The sequence below is a fragment of the Convolutriloba macropyga genome, chromosome 8 (assembly GCF_964194025.1).
Source record: "Convolutriloba macropyga chromosome 8, txConMacr16.3, whole genome shotgun sequence".
NCBI classification, from domain to species: Eukaryota; Metazoa; Xenacoelomorpha; order Acoela; family Convolutidae; genus Convolutriloba; species Convolutriloba macropyga.
The window spans coordinates 27,186,157-27,206,874 of NC_134475.1; the positions used below are offsets into that span (position 1 = coordinate 27,186,157).

Genomic DNA, 20,718 nt, shown 5'->3' on the forward strand with positions numbered 1-20,718 from the left:
GGTTTTGGCATTTAATTACGAAAGTCCGATGAGAAAAAGTATAACAGCGTATTATTATCAAGAGAAAATATTTGTTGCTCAAAATTCGGTTTTTCCGACGAAAATTTTGAGGTGAAGCTAATTAGTGATTTTTAAGCTACCTCGGGAAATTGGTCGTGATATCGTGTCGTCAATGTACTGTGCACCTTGTTCATAAAAATGAGGTGTTAGTGCCAGTGTTACTAGAGAGAAGTTCAAATTTCAGGTTCTGATTTCAGGTTCTGATTTTCAAGTTTCTAATTTTCAAGTTAGCGCAGAGAAATAGTTGGAGCAAACCAAAAACATTTTCCTTGCCTTCAGCCCGGGGTCGCATATAACTGCTACACTGACGCAGTGATTAATACGGCCGATTAATGACCGAACATAATTTTTTCAGCAGCAATTATTGCATGCAAGACTTCAAGATTAGACCGAGGTGAAATGACAGAGCAAGCGCGCAAAAGATAGTTTATCGTTTTCTTCTCAAGACACGTTTTCTTTTGCTCTTCAAGTTGCTATTAAGCGCGGCTCGGACACAATGATTGCAGCCTCCTTTTTTAATCACTGAGTAGGTTTTTCCTTACAATAAATTTCCGTACTAGATAATTGCTTAAAATTTATCAAGCTGACGCAATCGAAGAAGCATGGTAGACTTCATTTGAGAATAATTATTTCGAATTATTTCTTTTGTGGAAATATCTTTTCCAATGTTTTTTCTTCAAGTGATCAATGTAGACCGAAAGCATGAGTTAACTACGGAGATACAATGGAATTTTTACTTTTTGAACTTGTGCGGCGCACTATTGATGCAAAACCAGTAAACATGTTCAAACTGACAAGTCGTTTTCTGTTACTTGCACGGATTTTTCTACCGCACAAAAAGCAACCTATGGTGCTTTCTTTTATCCTTGGCAGAAGAAGAAAGTTTTATCTTGCAACAGAAAACTCCCTTCAGACATGAAACACAATGCTGCATGTCGACTTTTATTTACAACAGAAATCAACAATGATGGCATTAAGGTTGTTGGCGCCACGATTAGATCGAGTGATATTAAAAATAGAATGTTCAAAAAAACTTTAAAGCGACGTAAAAAATTTTTTCAAAGTAACTGCTGCTACGTCAATAAGCGGCAAAAAGCGTTAAAAAGCGCAGTTCCAATACAAAGCTGCTAAGACAATATAGTATGAGTCGAATGCTGATGTCATTAGTTTATCAGTTTTGACAATTTTAGCCGATCGATATATTCGCCGTAGAAAAATGTGAGTGGTGTCATTAAAAAGCTCGTCCAGCGTAAAATTCGAAAGGAAAAATATTTTTTTGAATTTCGTTTTTTTTTCTTCGCTGAGTTATCGAGGATTGAAGTTTTGTGTAAACACGGGATATTTGGCAAGATTTTGTTCACTTTCAGTGTAATTTGACCTCAAATTACGATTTTTTAATGAAAACTATTAATTCAAAATTACATTTCCGCCAAAAAATGAATCAGTTTTGCGTGTCTAATAGAAGAAAGGCGATTAAAAAACTAGTTCTGGTCTCTTGGGAAGTTTCCTATAAAAAAATTGATTTCATTTGAGAGCTTTTCAGAAAACTTTTCATATTTTTTTGCTATATTTAAGTTACCTAGAAACTAGTCACTTTTAATATCGAGGTTTCGTTAATGACAAACCTTATTTACAGTCAAAGGCAAAATGAAGCCAAAGCTCATGTTTCTTTTGGCTTCGACTCTCAGTTTTCGTAATTTTAAATAAAACTTTGATTTTCTTTTTGAGGTTTCAAAAAAGTTTTGGAGTCCTATGGCCGAACCATTAGGTACATCTATCTAATGCTTTGAGTGGACATCTAATGGCTGTTAAGACTTTAAAATTGATTTTTCCACAAAAAAAAAATTAACACTAACCAATCAAAACCCTATTTTTGTGACCTGTAAGTCAGTCTCAGCAAGGACCGGACCCCCCTAATTTCTTCTGCAGCCAAAATTATTCTGGTTAGCGATTTTAATTTAAAACTATTGGATATATGACTTCAAAGCCACAAAATTTCAAAAATATAATTTGAAAATATTTGGATATTCGAATTATTGGTTCCTCTTGAAATATTATCGCACTATCCTTATATTGATAGCTTCATTGGATTAGAGAAGGCGTTCAATGAATTGTGGATAAATTAATCAGAGAAAAGCTTATGGTTTCAATGGCTTCGACACTTTCTTCTCGCAATTTTCTTGTGATTTTTTGGATTTTGCATGTATTTGTTGCTGTTTTCATAGTCAAATAATTACTAATAATCATAGTGATGTCTTATTGATTAACTATCAAAGAAAATAATTTTTCTTCTCCCATCGAGTCATAATTGAGCGTTCGTATAGACTTCCGTTGAAGGCTACTGAATTTAATGGATGTCAAGACATTAAAAATATTTTTCCAAAAAAATTTTCTGACATATACCAATCTTAAAATTATTTTCGTTCACTGTAAGTCATTCTCAGTGAAAACCGCATATCCTTCATTTCTACTTTAACCTAGATTAGTGTAGTCAGCGGTTTATCTCTTAACTATTGGTTATATGACTTCAACGCCTTAAGATTTCAAAACTTTTTAAAAATTAGGATATTTTTGTTTTATTGGCTCCCCCTAAAATCTTGTCACATTATCCTGATACTGATATTTCCGATTGGTTTTCAGAAGACCTTCAAAATACGTATGGTTTAATTGGCTTCGACGCTTTCTTTTCGCACATTTCCACTAAATTTTTGGTTTTGCCTGTATTTGCAGTTGTTTTGATTTTTTATTTGCTGTTGTCCATGATTTATTGTAATGTCTTATTGATAATTTCTTGATTTTAATGTATTTCCTTATTTTAACGTAATTGTTGATATTTGTAGAGTTTTTACGTCAAATTGTTAAAAATCAAAGAGTGTAATTGTGTCTAAAGAATTTAAATATAGAAACTTTTTATTGAAAGTATATTTTTAATGGCTTCGAAATATTTTGCTCATTTTTTTGAATGTGCAGTTCATGCCTAATGTTTTATCTCTACTCTGTCGTAAAATGCTGACCGGTCTCATACGCTGTTAACTGAAGAATGAATGAATGATGTTACACAAACAATCAGTTTATAGCAAATAGTCTTCAAGTTTATGCTATTATATATTTTCAATGATTTTTTTACTTTATGAGTTTTTGTTGTTTTTTTTCGTCAACCTTACTTATTCTCATCATCGAGAGGTCGCATTTATTTCTTTTTATTTGGAAAAATAACATTTGTTCTAATAATAGGTCGTAATTGGTGTTTTGTTTGTTGGAAAATATGTGTTTTCATTAAAAAATTTTTGTTTGTGTTGTATTTTTGTGTCTTTATGTCTTCTTGTAGCACATTCGCGTCATAAAAAATCCCAATGATTTTCAATTTTGGCCCAAATGATGTTATTTATTCATTATGTCAATCATTTTTTCAGTATAATTTTCGCTGAATTATTTCAATTAAAAATTGAAAGAAAATAGTTAATGATTTTAATGGCTTCAGTTATGTGTTTTTGCAATGTTTGTAATTTGTTGCTTGTAATTTTTATCTGCATCTTTAGTCCTTTCCGATGGCTTAGTCTAACCAAAGACAGACACTATTGGTTGCATAAAGACTTTTAAGCACATTATTGAGAATGTTTTTGTGAAAAGCTAATGATTTTTAAGACTTTTTAATTTTTTTGTTAGAAAAAGATGATTGATTGTTGAATTTCACATCATTATTTCTTGTTTATGTGGACTTGTTGCCTAATTTCATTAAAGAAACTTTCAGTCTGATGTATAATTAGGAAAAAAGTAAATTTTTGTACCAATGGTATTATCTGATCTAATTTCGACGTTGTTATTAGCTGCTTCTGAATTTGGATATTGAGTTTATGTTCTGAAATTTTTGGTTTTGCTTAATATATTGCTTGTTTTTTTTTCGTAGTGTTTTTAAAAGAAGATCTCGTGAGCGCTGTAATGAGGCATGATATTAAATAATTCAATTAGCATTTTTTTGTGTGACGATTTTTAAAAAAATTGAATTTCTTTTTTTGTTATTTCATCATTTGGTTGACAATTTAGACAAAAATGTAGATGAGCGCAGGTCGGAACATCAAGTGCGAACGCACATTAACGAGTATCCTTGTTTAAGCTAAACTACCTCCTGTTTGAAAATGTTCTTTTCCTCGGAAAATCTCCAATGTTTATCTTGACGATCAGCTTACACAATTCTGACAGAACGTTACCTGAAGGTAAGTCGACCTACAATATTTCCTGAAAAAAACTTACAAGATTAAAGTTTTGCTTGAAGAATCTTGTAAAAATTTAACAAGAGATCCGTTGGCATTACAAGACCATACAGGAGCATAACAATTGTCTGTAAAATCTTACAAGGCAGATGCCCGGTCGCTCGTTGTTACTCATGACGTTGTACTTTCAGATTCAAAATTCATTAACGCAAACAATATTGTTAGATTTAGTCAAATCACATTTTGATTTTGCGCGCCTTTGAATAAGGCAGTCCTAGTCCAGACTCCGACTTGAAAATTACACGGCTCATGCACCTATTTAAAGCCAATCATAAGTTCTTCATGGTTGTTTGGGATCTAACATCGTCTGTATGGCACCTATTAGTCAGCGGGGTCTTTCAGTAGGTCACGGCTCGGACAAGGTATTTTTTAGGTAATTAAGATCGAATATGAGTTCAAATTTGCATCGAAATTTGGTACCTATTTAATTCGATCAGCACTCAACTCCGAAAAGCGAGTGTAAACTATATCAGAGTTTCTGCAACAAAACAGAGCTATGAAGAATGCTTAAACTGACGTATGTTTAAATCAATATGATATAGTTCAAATAATTCCACACAAAAAATGCCGATGCCTAGACTTTAAATCTAAGCGTTTTTGATTTCTCAGACCGCGTAAGTTTGAACGCACAACATCCCCTGTTACTCCTTCAAGCGTCTATTTTAGTATTAGATCTCCATCTGGGAAATTATAGTCCCCATCCCCCCACGACCACTCAATATTCTTGGTTTTTGGACCTAAAAGCTGTTCTTTTTATACAGTCGTAATGAGTTGAGTGGTCTCGAAAGCCTCTAACTGATTGTTGAACGAATGAGGTTACTCAAAGCAATAGGTTTATAGCAAGTAGCCTTGAAATTTATGATATTACTTGTTTCCAAACGTTTTCAAACTTTATAGTCTATGTTGTTATATTTATAATTTTCATCATTGAGAGGACCTATCTACTTGCATGTATTTTGATTTTAAAATTGGCTATTGATATTACGTTGTAACTGATGTTTTGTTTAATGAACAAAATGCGTCTTGATAAAAAACTTTTTTGTGTTCAATATTTGTGTTCGTTTTTCTCTTCGTTAAGCACTTTCTCGTAATAACAGATCACAATAAATTTCAAATGAGGCCCAAATGAACATACTAAATCTTTCAGTACAATTTCAACTGAAATAGTTTCATTCGTATTTTAAACAAAAAACGTAATATTCAGATAACTGCAAAAGATTTTAATGGCTTCAATATTTTGTGTTTTTGCAATTTATTTGGCTTCTGTGGCTTAGTCAAAGCAAAAACAAACTCTATTGGTTTTGTGATGACATTTTTCAAAATATCATTAATTTTTTAAATAAATTTAATGGTTTTCAAGACCTTTGTAAACGTTTGGTTTAGTAAAAAAAAAATGGTTGGCTTTTGAATTTCGCCTCATTGCTTCTTTTCCTCAACTTGTTGCCTTGTCTTTTTAATATAAAGTCCCATATGCTTTGTAGTATTTTTTTTTCTTTTTTGTTGTCTGTTTTCTCCTAAATTGGTATTAATGGTTTGAGATCTCTTGAGCGCTCTAATGAGGCGTGGCTTTATGTATTTCATTTAGTAGTTTGTGTAACGATTTTTTTAAAACTCAAATATCTTTTATTGATTATCTCTTCATTGGAATGACAGTTATGTCAAAATTGTAGATGACCGCGGGTTGGAATATCTTGTGCGAACGCCCTTTAATGACCCTTTCCGTTTTTCTGACCCTTCTCGAGGGGGAGTAACTATATGCTCAAATGTGTTTTTTTGTTCAGACAATTTTGGCCGATCGATATATTCATTGTAGAGAGTTGAGACTGGTATCATTAGGAATCTTGTCCAGCGTAGAAAAGCATTAAAAAATTTTTTTTGTTTTTTTTGTAGGGAGTTACCGAGGTGGAAAATTTTGAGCAAAAAGCCTGATTTCCGTTTATTCACCTTTTAAGGAATTTTTGACTAAAATTTCGCTAATTTTGCTATAATTTGTCAAAATTTTGCAAGAAACTGTTGTTGATTTTTTTTCAAAGGTAAAAAAATATTGTCAAATAATTTTAATTTGTCTTATTGTCAAAAATTCAGACTAAATATTTCAAAATTCAGACTTTTTCTTCAAAAACAGTAAACAATAAATTTCTTTCGTCCACTTTGATTAAATTTGCAGCAAGTACACAGCCAAATACCACTGACACAATTTTTGTAGACTCAAAAATGAGCTAGTTCTACTTCAACTTCCGTTGCAAAAACTCCGTAATTAAAGCTTTGCCGTTTTTTTGCTAACTTTAAACGTTGATTACCGAAAACGCGGTACTAATTTTTGAATTTTTTTAACTAACAAAATATCTATATCTATAAAATTCAAAAAATTAAGTGTTCCTACCGGACGAACAGCATTAGCAGAGCTAGTTGTGGACCAATCTTGAACTGTTACAATCCCAAAAAAATTCGGATTGTAATCAGTTGATGTTTTTTATTAAAAAATTTGATCTTTTTTATATATTAATTAAATAACAGAACATTTCAAATCAAAGCTTAGTAGTGATAGGTCCCATTCGCTTCCTAATTAGCTCTAAACTGTTGTATCTTGTTGATTACTTCGAAAATTTCTGAGCGTTTCACCTTTTAAAATTTTTTGATTTTTAAATAAATCATGGCTTATTGAACTTTGCCTCCATTTCTCTTAATTTGGTCACTTTGTAGCTTGGTGTCAGCAATCAAAGAGTGCTCCTTCTTTCCGCTGAAATCAAATTCAGTCTTTATTGCTGTTTTACGCCTTAAGTTATGGTGTTCTGGCTTTGATACTACTAGATTTAAAATTTTTTTATTTTCAGGTATTTGCACATTTTTCACGTTTTCTAGTTTTGTCACGTTATCACGTTATTGTCAGTTCATATATCACATTATTGGCGTTCAAAATGAGGCACAACCGATAATATTAAAATCTAAAATCCTTAAGAATATAGACTCTGATTTTAACGGCTTTGACAATACTTTCTCGAAGGAACTTTTTTTAATTTTGTCTTTAACTGTCATTTTTAATTTGTCTTTTTTAACGTAAGAAATTTCCTGTACACTGACCGGTTTAGTTGTCATTTCATGGATAAATAGGCGGGCGGGCCTAGGCGGGCCGTGGATAAATATTTATCCATGAAATAGCATTTCATGGATAAATATTCTGATATTAGTAGACAGCTGATGGTTTTCATGACTTTGAAAACAATTGTTTTCCAATTTAAAAAAAAAAACTTTTCTTAGCTTCGCAATTTTGTTCCTTTTTGTTGTTTGTTTGTTACCTATCATCGTTATTTAAAGGCCAAATAAGACAACGTTGTTGTCAAGAGAAGGTGTCAAAGGAATTGGTGCCACAAAGTCTTATGTTTCTTGAGAATTCGTTGTTACTTTACTGGCTTCGACATGAGTTTTCCACAAAAAAAATAAATTAATTTTTGATTTTTGTCGTATTTATATTCTTTTTGTAGAAGTAAGATAAACCCTGGATAATTGCAGGTGGCAAGGGTTTCCTTTAGAAGAAAAAACGAACCTATTTAAATGTTTCTTTCTGTAATTAATGGCTTTCATATCTGTGGAAAGAATTTTTTTCGAAAAAAAACACTTATTACTTATATTCGCTTTTTTTTCTTTTTGTCCACCTTTTACGTGGTTTCATTAAAAAGAGGTCATGTAATACAAAATCGGTCTTCGATGAAGGTGTAATCGAACATATTTTGAGGGCCAAAGCATGGCTTTACGGCTTCAAAAGCGTTTTCTGGCAAAATTTTACTGATTTCTTGTTTGTTGTCTATTTGTTGTTCTTTTTGTAACCACATAAAAAATGGAATACCCACAGTTCTTAATTCCCATCAGTAAAAACCTATGGTTATCGTAAACCTATGGGTTATTTCAGTTGATTTCTAGTAGTTTTCGTTATTTTGAAGTTAATTGCTTAAAAAAAATGAGCGAATTTTTCAAATTTACATTTTGTTCTATTTTGTCTAATTGCTGCCAAGCCTTATTATGGACTGGTCCCATATCTTTTTTGGTGAATGACAAGTTATTTTGTTTAATTTCAGTTTTATCTGACGCTATTTCGACGTTGTTTTTAAGTTTGTTTTATAAAACGAACCTAAAATTTTTGTTGTGTTTAATGTTTGTTGTCGTTGTTTGACTTTGCTGATCGTCTTCACTCGCTTTTTTATTATTGGCATATCTCATTAATCTAGTGCATCATTTGTTTTACACCACTGAGTTATTTGTTTTGAGAGGCTATCTTTTCGTTCATGCGCCAATTTTTTTTTGAATACTTGAATTTTTGGGGTATTCTATCTGTTCCTCATTTGGCAGACATTTATGCCAAAATTGTGGATGAGCGGGGTCGGAACCTTATGTGCAATCGCACATTACCGAGCGTCCTTGTAGGTAATCTATATTCGTAAGTCAATTAATCTGAAACTTTTGTGCGCTTATTTTGCTATTTACGCAGTTTTCGTAAACAGTCCCCCACTGTAGCTGTAAATCTATTAAAACAGTCTACCGTTTTGGAATTTCAATTTCCAATATCAAGCAACATTGAAGTGTAACGTACAAAGCAACAACGTATAAGCATTGTTACGTATTAAGATTGTAACGTACATAGCAACAAGTGAGAGTTTAGACGGCAAGGTTTTTTTGATGCTCATTTACTGATTTTTTGTCTGATGTTATTGACGTCAAAATCGGTTCATAATCGATCAACAATCGTCTAGAGAACCTAAAAATATTAAGCCTAAAACCGCCTTATTCGATACATATCATAGTATTATTTACTTAAAATTAGGTTATACGAACTTTTCCGGAACTTTTTATGTATATTAGACGGAATTCTATACGCAATTTAAACACTCGATTCTGATTGGATGATTTATTTCTCGCTTACATCTATTTAGTTACTAACATCCTCCGGCCCAGAAGAAGATGTTGGGAGAATTGGTACTAATTTTACAAGCGGGCGAACGAGCGATCCGGAGGACGTGCGCAATACGGCGGAGCGTGCGACGCTGTCGGAACCGTAACGCAGTTCAGTGATCCGAGCAGTGGGGTAGTAACCCCTTGGGTTGGTCTCTTCAATTACCCAAACCAAATCACCGGTCTTAAGGTGATGCTCGGCAGGCGTCTGCCACTTGGAACGTCGGTTCAGCGCCGGTACGTATTCTTTGATCCAACGAGACCAAATAGCGTTAGCGTAAGACTGCGCGCGGGCGTAACGTTTACGGTGATCAAACTCTTCTACGCCAAGGATGGACGGGAGACTACGTGCTTGGTTACCGAGGAGAAAGTGATTAGGTGTTAATGCTCCTAAGTCGGACGGGTCGGCGCTTACGGGCGTTAGCGGACGTGAATTAAGTGCATGTTCGACCAGACAAAAAGTGGTATTTAAAACCTCATCTCTGAGGCGACGTGTTCCAAGGATTATGTAAAGTACGCGCTTGAAACTACGTACTAGCCTCTCCCAGATGCCACCCTGGTGTGGCGCACTGGGCGGGTTGAACCTCCACTTGATGCCTTTGTGGGCAAGTTCTACAGCGATGTTGATGGTGTTCCACTTTTCGATGTTCTCGGGTAGTTCTTTTTCCGTGCCAACAAAGTTAGTGCCATTGTCTGACCAAATAATGGCTGGTGTACCCCGACGGGAGACGAACCGCTCCACTCCCATTACACACGAACTGGCGTCCATGGACGGAACGATTTCAACATGAACGGCACGAGTAGTTAAGCATGTGAAGAGGAAACCCCACCTCTTCTCGGTAGTCCTACGTACAGTAACGTAAAACGGGCCGAAGTAGTCGACCCCGGTGTTCGTGAAGGGAGGAGACTGGTATGCGAGTCTTTCTACTGGGAGGTCAGCCATGATGGGTTGACTAGTGGCAGCGCGGAACATCCTGCACGTAAGGCAGTTAGATTTAATGAAACGTAGTGAGGAGCGTAATTTAAGGATGGTATAACGTTCTTGTACTTTTTCCCGCAGGTAATCAATACCCTGATGATGATGTTTAACGTGGGTGTGCCTGAGGAACAACTTTACAAATGCATGGCGTGCGTCCAGAACGATAGGATGTTTTACATCAAAGTCAACTTCGACCAACCGCTTGATGCGGCCTGCCGATCGGAATAGACGGTTTGGCCCAATAAAGGGAGAAAACGGGGCAATACGGCGACTCCGTTTAACGGGTTTGTTTTCGAGAAGATCTTTTCTCTCTGCATTGAATGACTCCCCTTGCACAAGATACTGGAGATGACGCTCGGCTTCGTCAAGCTCCGTGGGGTCTATGATGCTACCATCGACGTTACGGTAACATTCGTGAGAAGGTAACAAGCGGAGTGCGTATGCTGTTATCCGTAGCAACTTCTGATAAGAACTGTACATATCGAAGGGAATTAGTTGCGGGGGTGGTTCCTTAGTTGACTTGGTTACAGATACGGCCAATGATGTATTGGTTTCGTCAGTTTCCTTAGTTACTATACCAAGTTTGATGTTATTAACTACTTCAGTGCTTGGTTCGAACGGGAATTGCTTGGTTCTTAAGAAATCTGGACCTCCCACCCAGCTACTTGATTGCAAAATCTCAACGGACATACCACGAGTGCCGGCGTCTGCCGGATTATCGCTTGAGGCAACGTGGTTCCATTCGTCAACGCTAGTGTGTTCTAAGATTTCGCAAACACGGTTTGCAATAAATATTGGGTGCTTGGTTGCAGAGTTAAGCCATTGCAAGACAGTAGTGCTGTCGGTCCACATGAAAACCCTGTTGACTTTTACTGTGAGAGCTCGACAGATATCTTGTTTCAATCGAGCGGCCAGTAGCGCTGCCCTAATTCCAGCTTTGGAACAGTTGTGACCTTCATAGGTGCTACGCGAGCTTTACCCAGGACAAACGCAAGCTCAGTTTGGGGCCCACTCGAAGTAGTTACTCGAGCTCGGAGAAATGCAACAGCACTGAAAACTTCTTGTGAACTATCGCCAAACATGTGTAGTTCCAGGTGTTCAAAATTTCCGGAAAAGTAGCTCCTTGGTATAGTGATTGCTGCAAGCATGGGTAGTTCTACACTCCATTCGAGGAACCTTTCAGCAGTGTCCTTTGGTAATTCTTCGTCCCAGTGCTGCCCGCTGACACGCCAGATGTCCTTTAGTAACAATCGGGCACCAACGGTAAATGGTGCCACTAGGCCGATGGGATCGAATACCTTAGACACTAGGCTCAATACCAAGCGTTGTGTTAAAGACTTAGTTACTGTACTGGAGGTACCCCGACTCACAACTAGAGTATCACTGTTGTGATCCCATTTCAACCCAAGCACGTGCGAAGATTCCTCCTTAGATGAGGCAATTACTTTTGGTTCGGTGGACTGAGGTGACCCATCAATTCGATCAGCCAGATTTGGTACATTGCTTACGAACTTAGTAAGCTTGAACCCACCTAGATGGAGAAGTTGCACCAACTCCTTCGATCTTTTGAGAGCCCTCTCAGGTGACTCCACCGAATCCAAGTAATCGTCCATGTAGAAGTTTTCTAGGACGGCTTTGGTTGCTTCCGGGTACTGAATAACATTGCCTCGGGCCGTGCGTTGCAGTGCCTAGTTAGCGCATGTGGGCGAGTCTTTAGCCCCGAATATATGGCGCGTGTATTGATACACTACAACATCTGTTGTGGGGTCCTCCCGCCACAAAAAACGCAGTGATGGCTGGTCCCACTTGGAGGAACATACCCTCGATATCTTCGGACACGGCAAATTGATGTTGACGGAATCTAAGTAGTACATGGATTAGGTTTTGGAGCAGGTCGGGGCCAGTGAGCAAAGATTTATTCAAAGAAGTACCGTGGAACTTTGCTGCACCAGTTAAAACCCTACGCACTTTCCCCGGTTGGTTCGGATTGATCACGGGATGATGTGGTAGGTACCACTCTCTATCCGACCGCTGCTCTACCTTGTGAGCATCAGGGACTGTTTTCAAGTAACCTTTTTCCAAGTCTTCACGGATGGTATTAGCATAAGTTTCTTTCAATGATGTATCTCTCGAGAGCCGCTTTTCGAGAGACTTGAGCTGTACCAGTTACGAAAAGTAGTTATTCGGGAGCTGGATGTTGTCATCAGCCCATAACATACCAACATCGTATCTTTGGCCGTTATGGAAAGTTGTTGTTTCAAGTATTTCCTGCGCGCGAGCATCCGCTGCGGATCTTGGGTCAACTTGCTTGAACGCGCCGTACGATTCCATATCATACCAAGATTTAACCTGACAAGCTAATTCAAAATCCTGTTCAATATTGGCTTTGAAACACGTGGAGACTAAACTTGAGCTTGACGGGAGTGGGCCACTTAAAACCCAACCTATGGGCAAGCGGACAGCGAATGGTGAGCACTTTTCGTCGGCTGAAAAATACTCTAACAGGCGGATGGCATGGTAGACATCCTGTCCAAGTATCATCTCAATTTCTCCATAGCTGTATCTTACTGGATCTAGAACTGCCAAATGTGGGTACGTTTCTTGCATGGACTTCACGTCAATTATGTCGGAACCTACGTTTAATGTTTCCCTCACGTAGGGACTTACAGTAAATGCTTCGAAGTCTTGATCTTTGTGAGGTGTCACAGTCAATTGAACCACCTTTGTGTCTATGAGTTCTTCCGTGTTTATACCCTTGACGGTCAGTTTTAATGCGGTACCCTGCAAACCGAGTCTAGCTGCGAGACTATCCGACACCCAAGAGTTACTGCAAGCGGTATCGCATAAAACCAACGCCGTAGTACTAGTACCAGAAGAATTAGTAACTTTCAGCTCCGTGACCTGAAGGAGGCCTTTGACATCCGTCACGGAAGACAAAGTGGTTGTTTTGCTTGGTTGCTGTTGACCAGTAGATGGCCTACTTGTACCTGCGTTCGACATCGAAGTATCGATGTTGTTGTTTGTTGAGGGTTTAGCTGGAAAAACCCTTTCAGCTCCATGAAGTAAGGTGTTATGGGAGCTGTTGCAACCATCTTTCCTACACTTACGGGGACTTGGGCATTGCCTAAACATGTGTTTATCACGCAAACAAGAGAAACAGAGCTTTGCCTCAGCCACGACCTTGGCTCTCTGCGTGGGGGTCTTTTCCTTAAAGACACGGCATTCCCACAACCGGTGGCTGCCTTTGCATACAATGCAACTAAAGATTTATGTTGACGGAGATCTCTGTTGCGGCTTAGGGTTACTCTTCTGTTGCGTATTTGCAGCAAATGCCTTTGTAGCAACTTTTGATCTTGTTACTGAGTTGTTGGTATCCTCAGTCCTTGCTTTAGTTGAGGTATTCTTCATTAAATCGTGCGCTTCGGCCTTCTCTTTTAACCAATCGTTGAAATCAAGAAGAGTAGGTTTCACCCAATGCTTTTTGACCGTGAAGAGTGACCATGACTCCTTCATATTGGGTGGTAGCTTCTGTACGGCAGTGTTGAGAAGCGCAGCACTCTTTAAATCCGAATCATATGACAGCGATTTAAATACCCCGACGAGACTTGAAATGCACCCCGAGTAGTTAATGATGTTATCGCTATTGTGCATCTTCAATGGTGGAAAGCTGTTGAGTTTGTCCAAATGTGCACTTACAACCGCCTGTGGTTGGCCAAATTTACGTTCTAAGGTCCTCAGTGCGTCTTTGTACATTGCGCCGCAGTAGGCGATTTCAGCTATAGCTGTTTTAGCTTTACCTGTTACGAGGGTTTTCCTGTTAGCTTTACCTGGTACTTAAGGTATGTCAATTTTACATCATCAGTTAAGGACTGAGAGTCAATTGCGCTTTTAAATTGACCATACCATTCGTGCCACTGTAGGGGATCCCCATTGTATTGCGACAACTTCCATTCGGGTAGTGGGTCATTCCTCTTGCTAGTTAAGGCGTCAGTGAATGCCTTAATCAAGCTTGCATTTTCAGATGCTGGCGCTGGAGGCGTGGGATGCGGTGGGCCACCCCAACACAATGGTATCGGAGCAGTATGCCCGTATGTTGGATGTATAACCGGCGTGACGAAAGGTGGCGCGATGTTAGTAGTTGTACTAAAGGGGTTAACAGGGATGCTACAGTTAGCTGCGTAGTTGCTTTTTGGATTATGTTGTGCACTCATTTGCAAGATGGGATGGCTGATGGTGGGGTTAGCTGTGCTTGGGGGTAGGTTAGATTGAACGTTGTTATAGACGGTTGCATTATTTTTCGCCTGGTTCACGTTTGGGAGAATATTCTGAGGGAAACGCCACAAATTTAAATCGGGGTTACGGTTAAGGGGAAGTTTGGGTGCGGTAGGGCATGGTAACAGACGGGCTTGAGGTGAATGGACAATGTTCTGTTGTGGAATGTTGGGGACGGGTAGGTATGTTTTTGCGCTCGCTGTATTGGGCGACGGAACCACGGGAGGCTGAGGATTATATAATTGTTGAGGCGGGAATACAGGAGGCGGGTTCACGAGTGGGCTTAGAAGTGGAGGTACATTATGCGAGGGCTGGGCAGTAGGGACTTGTGTTTGGTGTGGAATATTACTTTGAGGTGGATTCTGTTGTTGCGGAACATGAGGCATCGACATATGTAATTGACAAGGCACACTGGAGCTCTTCGGACCCAAGAACTGATTTACCTGTGGGTTTTTTGAAAAATCAGGTACGAAAATGGAGTTCGTTGGTGCCATAACGGGTGTTGGTGGCCGGGGAGGTTGCATAGGTGGTTGAGGTGATGGGAAGGCGACATTTTTTACGTCGACTGGTACTTGGTACACTTGGTTCACTTTACCACTGCCTGAGGGACTATGTGCCTGCTCGACTCTTTGATCAGTGAGTGGTTGCTGCAGTTGAGCCTGGAGGTATTGCCGATACAACGCTTCTTGCTGAGCAACAGAAATTGCAACTCCTGGCCGTGTGTACTGAGAAAGCATTTCAAGATGATGTAAGTTATCGGCAACATTACTTGGGTTTTCTGGAGGATTACTAGGGGAAGTATCTTTAACAGGAGGGTCGGCGGTTGCTGAACCAGGACAAGAAAAGTTTAACTCACTTGAATTACCTGCTGGAAACAAATTTACCCAATCCTGAACAAGTCCCTGACTTCTATCTGATCCCCTATCTTTACACAAATTCAGTTCACTTGAGTGGTGACTAAACAATGAATGATTATCCATTAAATCAGCCTCATCTAATTTAGCTGCTGCCACACGCTGGCGGTGGTCTTCCTCCAATTCTTGAAGTGCCATCTGTTCCATTTGTATTTCAAGCTCCTTTTTTCTCATGGCAATTTCGTGTTTTTGCTTAGCGAGGCGCATGGCAGCTTGTTCTTGTTTCTCGGCCTCTTCGCGTTTTAGTTTTGCCATTAGAAATTCATGTTTACGCTGGCTAGACATTGATGATGTTGTCCGGCGTGAACTTCTCTTAGATTGCCCTTGAGGATTAACGCCCTCACATACGGTGTCTCGGTCAGCAACTGAGTCAATATAGCTTCTAGCCGCAAGCAAGAATTTATCATTGTTCTTGGTTACATCATCCAACCATTGCTCAAGGACAGGGTAAATTGAATCTGGGTCCTCCGCTTTACTGGCTAAGTCAAACAGTTCTTCATTCTTCTGCACTAGTTTACTGAAAACATCCTTCAACTTAGAAACCAAGTGTTCAACTTTAACCCTCCTGTCTTGACGATCTATGGCATCTGTGATGTCCTTATGGATGTTACATAACTCAGATTCTAGATTAGATCTTGCATTAAAGAGTTTTTTCAATTTTTCTTGCTGTTCGTCGGCCATGATATTGAAATGGCTAATTTATCAATGAAGAGTACTTTCAGCGAAACACGTGGAATGAGGGTTATACCGAACCCAAATGACGACGACTTGATAATCAAGACGTCGATGAGCAGAAAAGAAGTTACCGAGTAATGAATTACTCGGCGAAAGTGTGTAAGAAATTATAGAGTGCGTCTAACGTGCTTGAAAGCAACGTGAGACTAAACAGGGACACAGGCAACCGGGGAAAGAGGACCGAGTGGACGAAGCACGACGAAACGGGGAACGAGGTGGACGGCGCGGGAAGGACGGGCGAACGGCGCGCAACGCAACAGGGAACGGAACGGAACTGGCGAAAACGCGGGTAGTAAACGGGCGACGCAACGGACGGGACGGAAACGCTGAACGAGCGACGCACGAAGAAACGAGACGGGCAAATCGGAGGCGTTGAGCGAGTAGCGCGCAACGAAACGGAAAGGCGGGTCGGAACGGGCGGGAGACGATTACGCAGCGAGCGGGGAGGTCGAGAACCACTATGCTAGCAGACCACAGCAACAAACTCAACCAAACAAACTAGCCGTAACTCCAGAACAAACTTAAGTCACACCCTAGGGAGAAGGAGAGATGCTACTGCAAGAGACAAACTAGCACAAGTCATTATGAGGCTTAATATATGAAAATAAGAAACTAAATTACGGCAAATAGTAGTATACTAAAAGGATGAAAAGAGCAAGAAAATTACTAGCCGTAACTCCAGAACAAACTTAAGTCACACCCTAGCAATAATCAAACCTAAACAACCGATCAGCATACCAACAGTATTATACAAACTACAGCAAATATTAATTAATATTTAGCGCTTTTGTAGTCTATGAAAGCTGGAAAAGTGAAGAAACAATCTAGCCGTAACTCCAGAATAAACTTAAGTCACACCCTAGAAGGCAACAAACCAAAACAACTAAGAATCATACAGTTACACGCAAACATACAGCAGCAAAAACTAATATACTACAACAGGGGGGCTAGTAAATTAGTAAAGTTGAAAAAGTCCAGGACAATCCAGCCGTAACTCGAGAATAAACTTAAGTCACACCCTAGAAAGCTATAAGACCTAAACAACAAACCAGCAAACTAGCCTACTCAATATACTACAGCAAAAGCCACAACATACTTCATCACATGACATACTACATCGAAAATCGGAAAAGTATCGAAGAAAACGAAAAGCGAAGTTTTGGGAGAGCGACGTTATTGGAAAAAAACGGAACACGGAGAATTGGAAAGTTAAAGAACGAAAAGAACGCGGACGAAAAACGGTATATAAACGAGCGACGAGAAAAATTATGGGAATTCGATAATTTTTTGTAGGCCGGAGGTTGTGAAAATTTTCACAACTTTTTCTGTGTAATAAGTTTCACTCAATTAACGAACCATCGATTGAAAATAATAATTTTGACGAATTTGTCAAGATTTTATGCTTTTGTCGAACTTTTGAAATTTTTGGTCAATTTTTTTGCCAATTCTTGATTACGGAACGGTAATCCAGCAAACTGGACGGTTTTAAGCTTGAAAATACGGTTTATCAATATTCGGTAATGATTTTTCAAACTTTTTGGTTTGCCTCAAAATTGACCAAAAATTTTCAAAATTAAGCAATTCAGCATTATCTTCTCACAAATTTCTCTATATCAGACATTATTTTTCGATATACCAACCGACTATATAAATTTTCTCGAATTTTTGGTAATTTGACCAAAAATTTTCAAAATCGATGCTCTTTCGTCTCAAAAATTATGTTTATTGGGGGTTTGATGGTGACCGGTTATCTAAAACGCGGAATTTTTAAGATTTCCGCGTTGAAAATCGCGGAATTATTAATATAAGATTTCCGCGCTGAAAATCACGGAGTTCTTAATTTTTTTTTTGATCTGATACTGTTAATTTTTTGATAACCCAAAATGTTTGATTGAAAATTTAGGAAAATTTGGGGTTGGAGTTTGCCGTCTAAATCAAATATAAATATATCTCATTATGATATTCAAAAACAACATTTAGCGGTTCTGTCTTACAGTTTTGCGGATTGTTTTTCTGCCCTGTTAATGAGTAGTCTGTTTGCATCTCTTTTGATCTCAGTTTCGAGCTCTCCTGGGCCTCCTGATCGGGTTCCAGCTACAATGTTGAGCGGCTCCGAGATAACTCTTGGGTTTTCTGCAATATCTCTGGATCAGAGATGCCTCACTAAGTCCAGTAATCGTGTATGATGTTGTAGATGGTACAGGTGTTTCACACGGCGTCAATGAACAACTGTCACTGTCTGGCTGAACTATAAATCCGTGCCACACCCTGCTTGTAACTTGGAAGTAAACTCTGACACTGCTTTCGTCATACACTGCTGCTGACGTTTCGTCCCGGGTTGCGGCACCAAAATGTAGCTGTAAATCTATTAAAACAGTCTACCGTTTTGGAATTTCAATTTCCAATATCAAGCAACATTGAACTGTAACGTACAAAGCAACAACGTATAAGCATTGTTACGTATTAAGATTGTAACATACATAGCAACAAGTGAGAGTTTAGACGGCAAGGTTTTTTTGATGCTCATTTACTGGTTTTTTGTCTGATGTTATTGACGTCAGAATCGGTTCATAATCGATCAACAATCGTCTAGAGAACCTAAAAATATTAAGCCTAAAACCGCCTTATTCGATACATATCATAGTATTATTTACTTAAAATTAGGTTATACGAACTTTTCCGGAACTTTTTATGTATATTAGACGGAATTCTATACGCAATTTAAATACTCGATTCTGATTGGATGATATATTTCTCGCTTACATCTATTTAGTTACTAACACCCACGTTATCCCTCTTTCCTTAAAACATGAATCCTGCGTCCACTAAAATTTGAACGGCTTTTAGGTCCGGATTCACCAAAAATGAAGGCGGCCAGAGCATTCTACGTGATTGGAAACGTGGCAGGATTCCTGATGTTGATATGGTGGACAGTCAGCATCGCCTCCCTCCATTGTGGGTTCCTGGCCAAGTACAAGAAGGAAAAGCTATCCATCATATTTGCTCTGATATACTGTGAGTACATTATAAGACACAGAGAAAATATGCAACTTATAATTTCGATGCGAGCGCCCATAGTACGAAAATTACGGTTATCTTACAAGATTCTACATAATAAACCAGTTTATCATGATTATTGCGAGATAAACGTTATTGACAAGAATTTTGACAAGAAAAATCTTGCAAGGTGACCGTCAGGGTTGGACTATGGGCAAAACCAAGAATATTGAGTGGTCGTGGGGGGCTATAAGATCCCAGATCGAGAACTAATACTGAAATAGACGCTTGAAGGAGTAACAGGGGATGTCGTGCGTTCAAACTTACGCGGTCTGACGAATCAAAAACGCTTAGATTAAAAGTCTAGGCATCGGCAATTTTTGTGTGGAATTTTGAACTATATCGTACTGAACTAAGTTCAGCATATATCAGTTTAAGCATGTTCCAAAATTCTTCATAGCTCTGTTTTGTTACAGAAATTCTGTTATAGTTTACGCACGCTTTTCGGAGTTGAGTGCTGATGGAATTATATAGATGCCAAATTTCGATGCAAATTTGAACTCATATTCGATCTTAACTACCTAAAAAATACCCTGTCCAAGCCGTGACCTACTGAAAACCCCGCTGACTAATAGGCGCCGTACAGACGATGTTAGATCCCAAACAACCATGAAGAACTTATGATTGGCTTTAAATAGGTGCATCAGCCGTGTAATTTTCATTCAAGTCGGAGTCTGGACTAGGACTGTCTTATTCAAAGGCCGCCAAAATCAAAGTATGATTTAATTAAATCTAACGATATTGTTTGCGTTAATGAATTTTGAATCTGAAAGTACAACGTCATGAGTAACAACGGGCGACCGGGCATTTGCATTGTAAAATCTTACAGAAAATTGTTATCCTCCTGTATGGTCTTGTAAGGCAAACGGATCTCTTTTAAAATTCTTACAAAATTCTTCCAGCAAAATTTTTATCTTGTAAGTTTTCATCAGAAAATATTGTAGGTCCGACTTATCTTCAGGTAACATTCTGTCAGAATCGTGTCGAAAGATGATCGACAAGATAAACATTCGGAGATGTTCCGAGGAAAGGAATATTTTCAAACAGCTTGCAGTTTAGATAAAACAAGGAGACTCGTTAATGTGCGTTCGCACATGATGTTCCGACCCGCGCTTATCTTCATTTTTGACATAACTTTCAACCAAATGAAGAGATAATCAAAAAAAGATCTTTGAGTTTTAAAAAAACCGTTACACAAACTACAAAACAAAATACATTTAGCCATGCCTCATTACAGCGCTCAGGTGATCTCACACCCTTAATACCAATTTGGGGGAAAACAAACAACAAAGAATAAAAAAACTTTTTCTTCAACATCAAAACTTAAAAGCACCTTGGAACAACGTCAAAATACAATCAGGAAAAACCTTACCTCCACAAAATTTACTTTTTCGTTACAACAAAGCAGGTAGGACTTTATATTGAAGAGACAACAAGTTGAAAAAAATAAGCAATAAAGAGGCGAAATTAATAAATCAATTTTTTT

General features: G+C 38.4%; 1 protein-coding gene across 1 annotated transcript in view; it reads left to right on the top strand.

Annotated features, from left to right (window-relative positions):
* Positions 1 to 20,718, top strand: part of LOC142344047 (uncharacterized) — a 48,221-nt gene that overhangs the window by 20,548 nt on the left and 6,955 nt on the right. Inside the window, exon 3 of the mRNA XM_075395518.1 lies at positions 19,023 to 19,190. Within this exon, the coding sequence (XP_075251633.1) occupies positions 19,023 to 19,190 (168 nt within the window). The remainder of the gene's footprint in view (positions 1 to 19,022; positions 19,191 to 20,718) is intronic.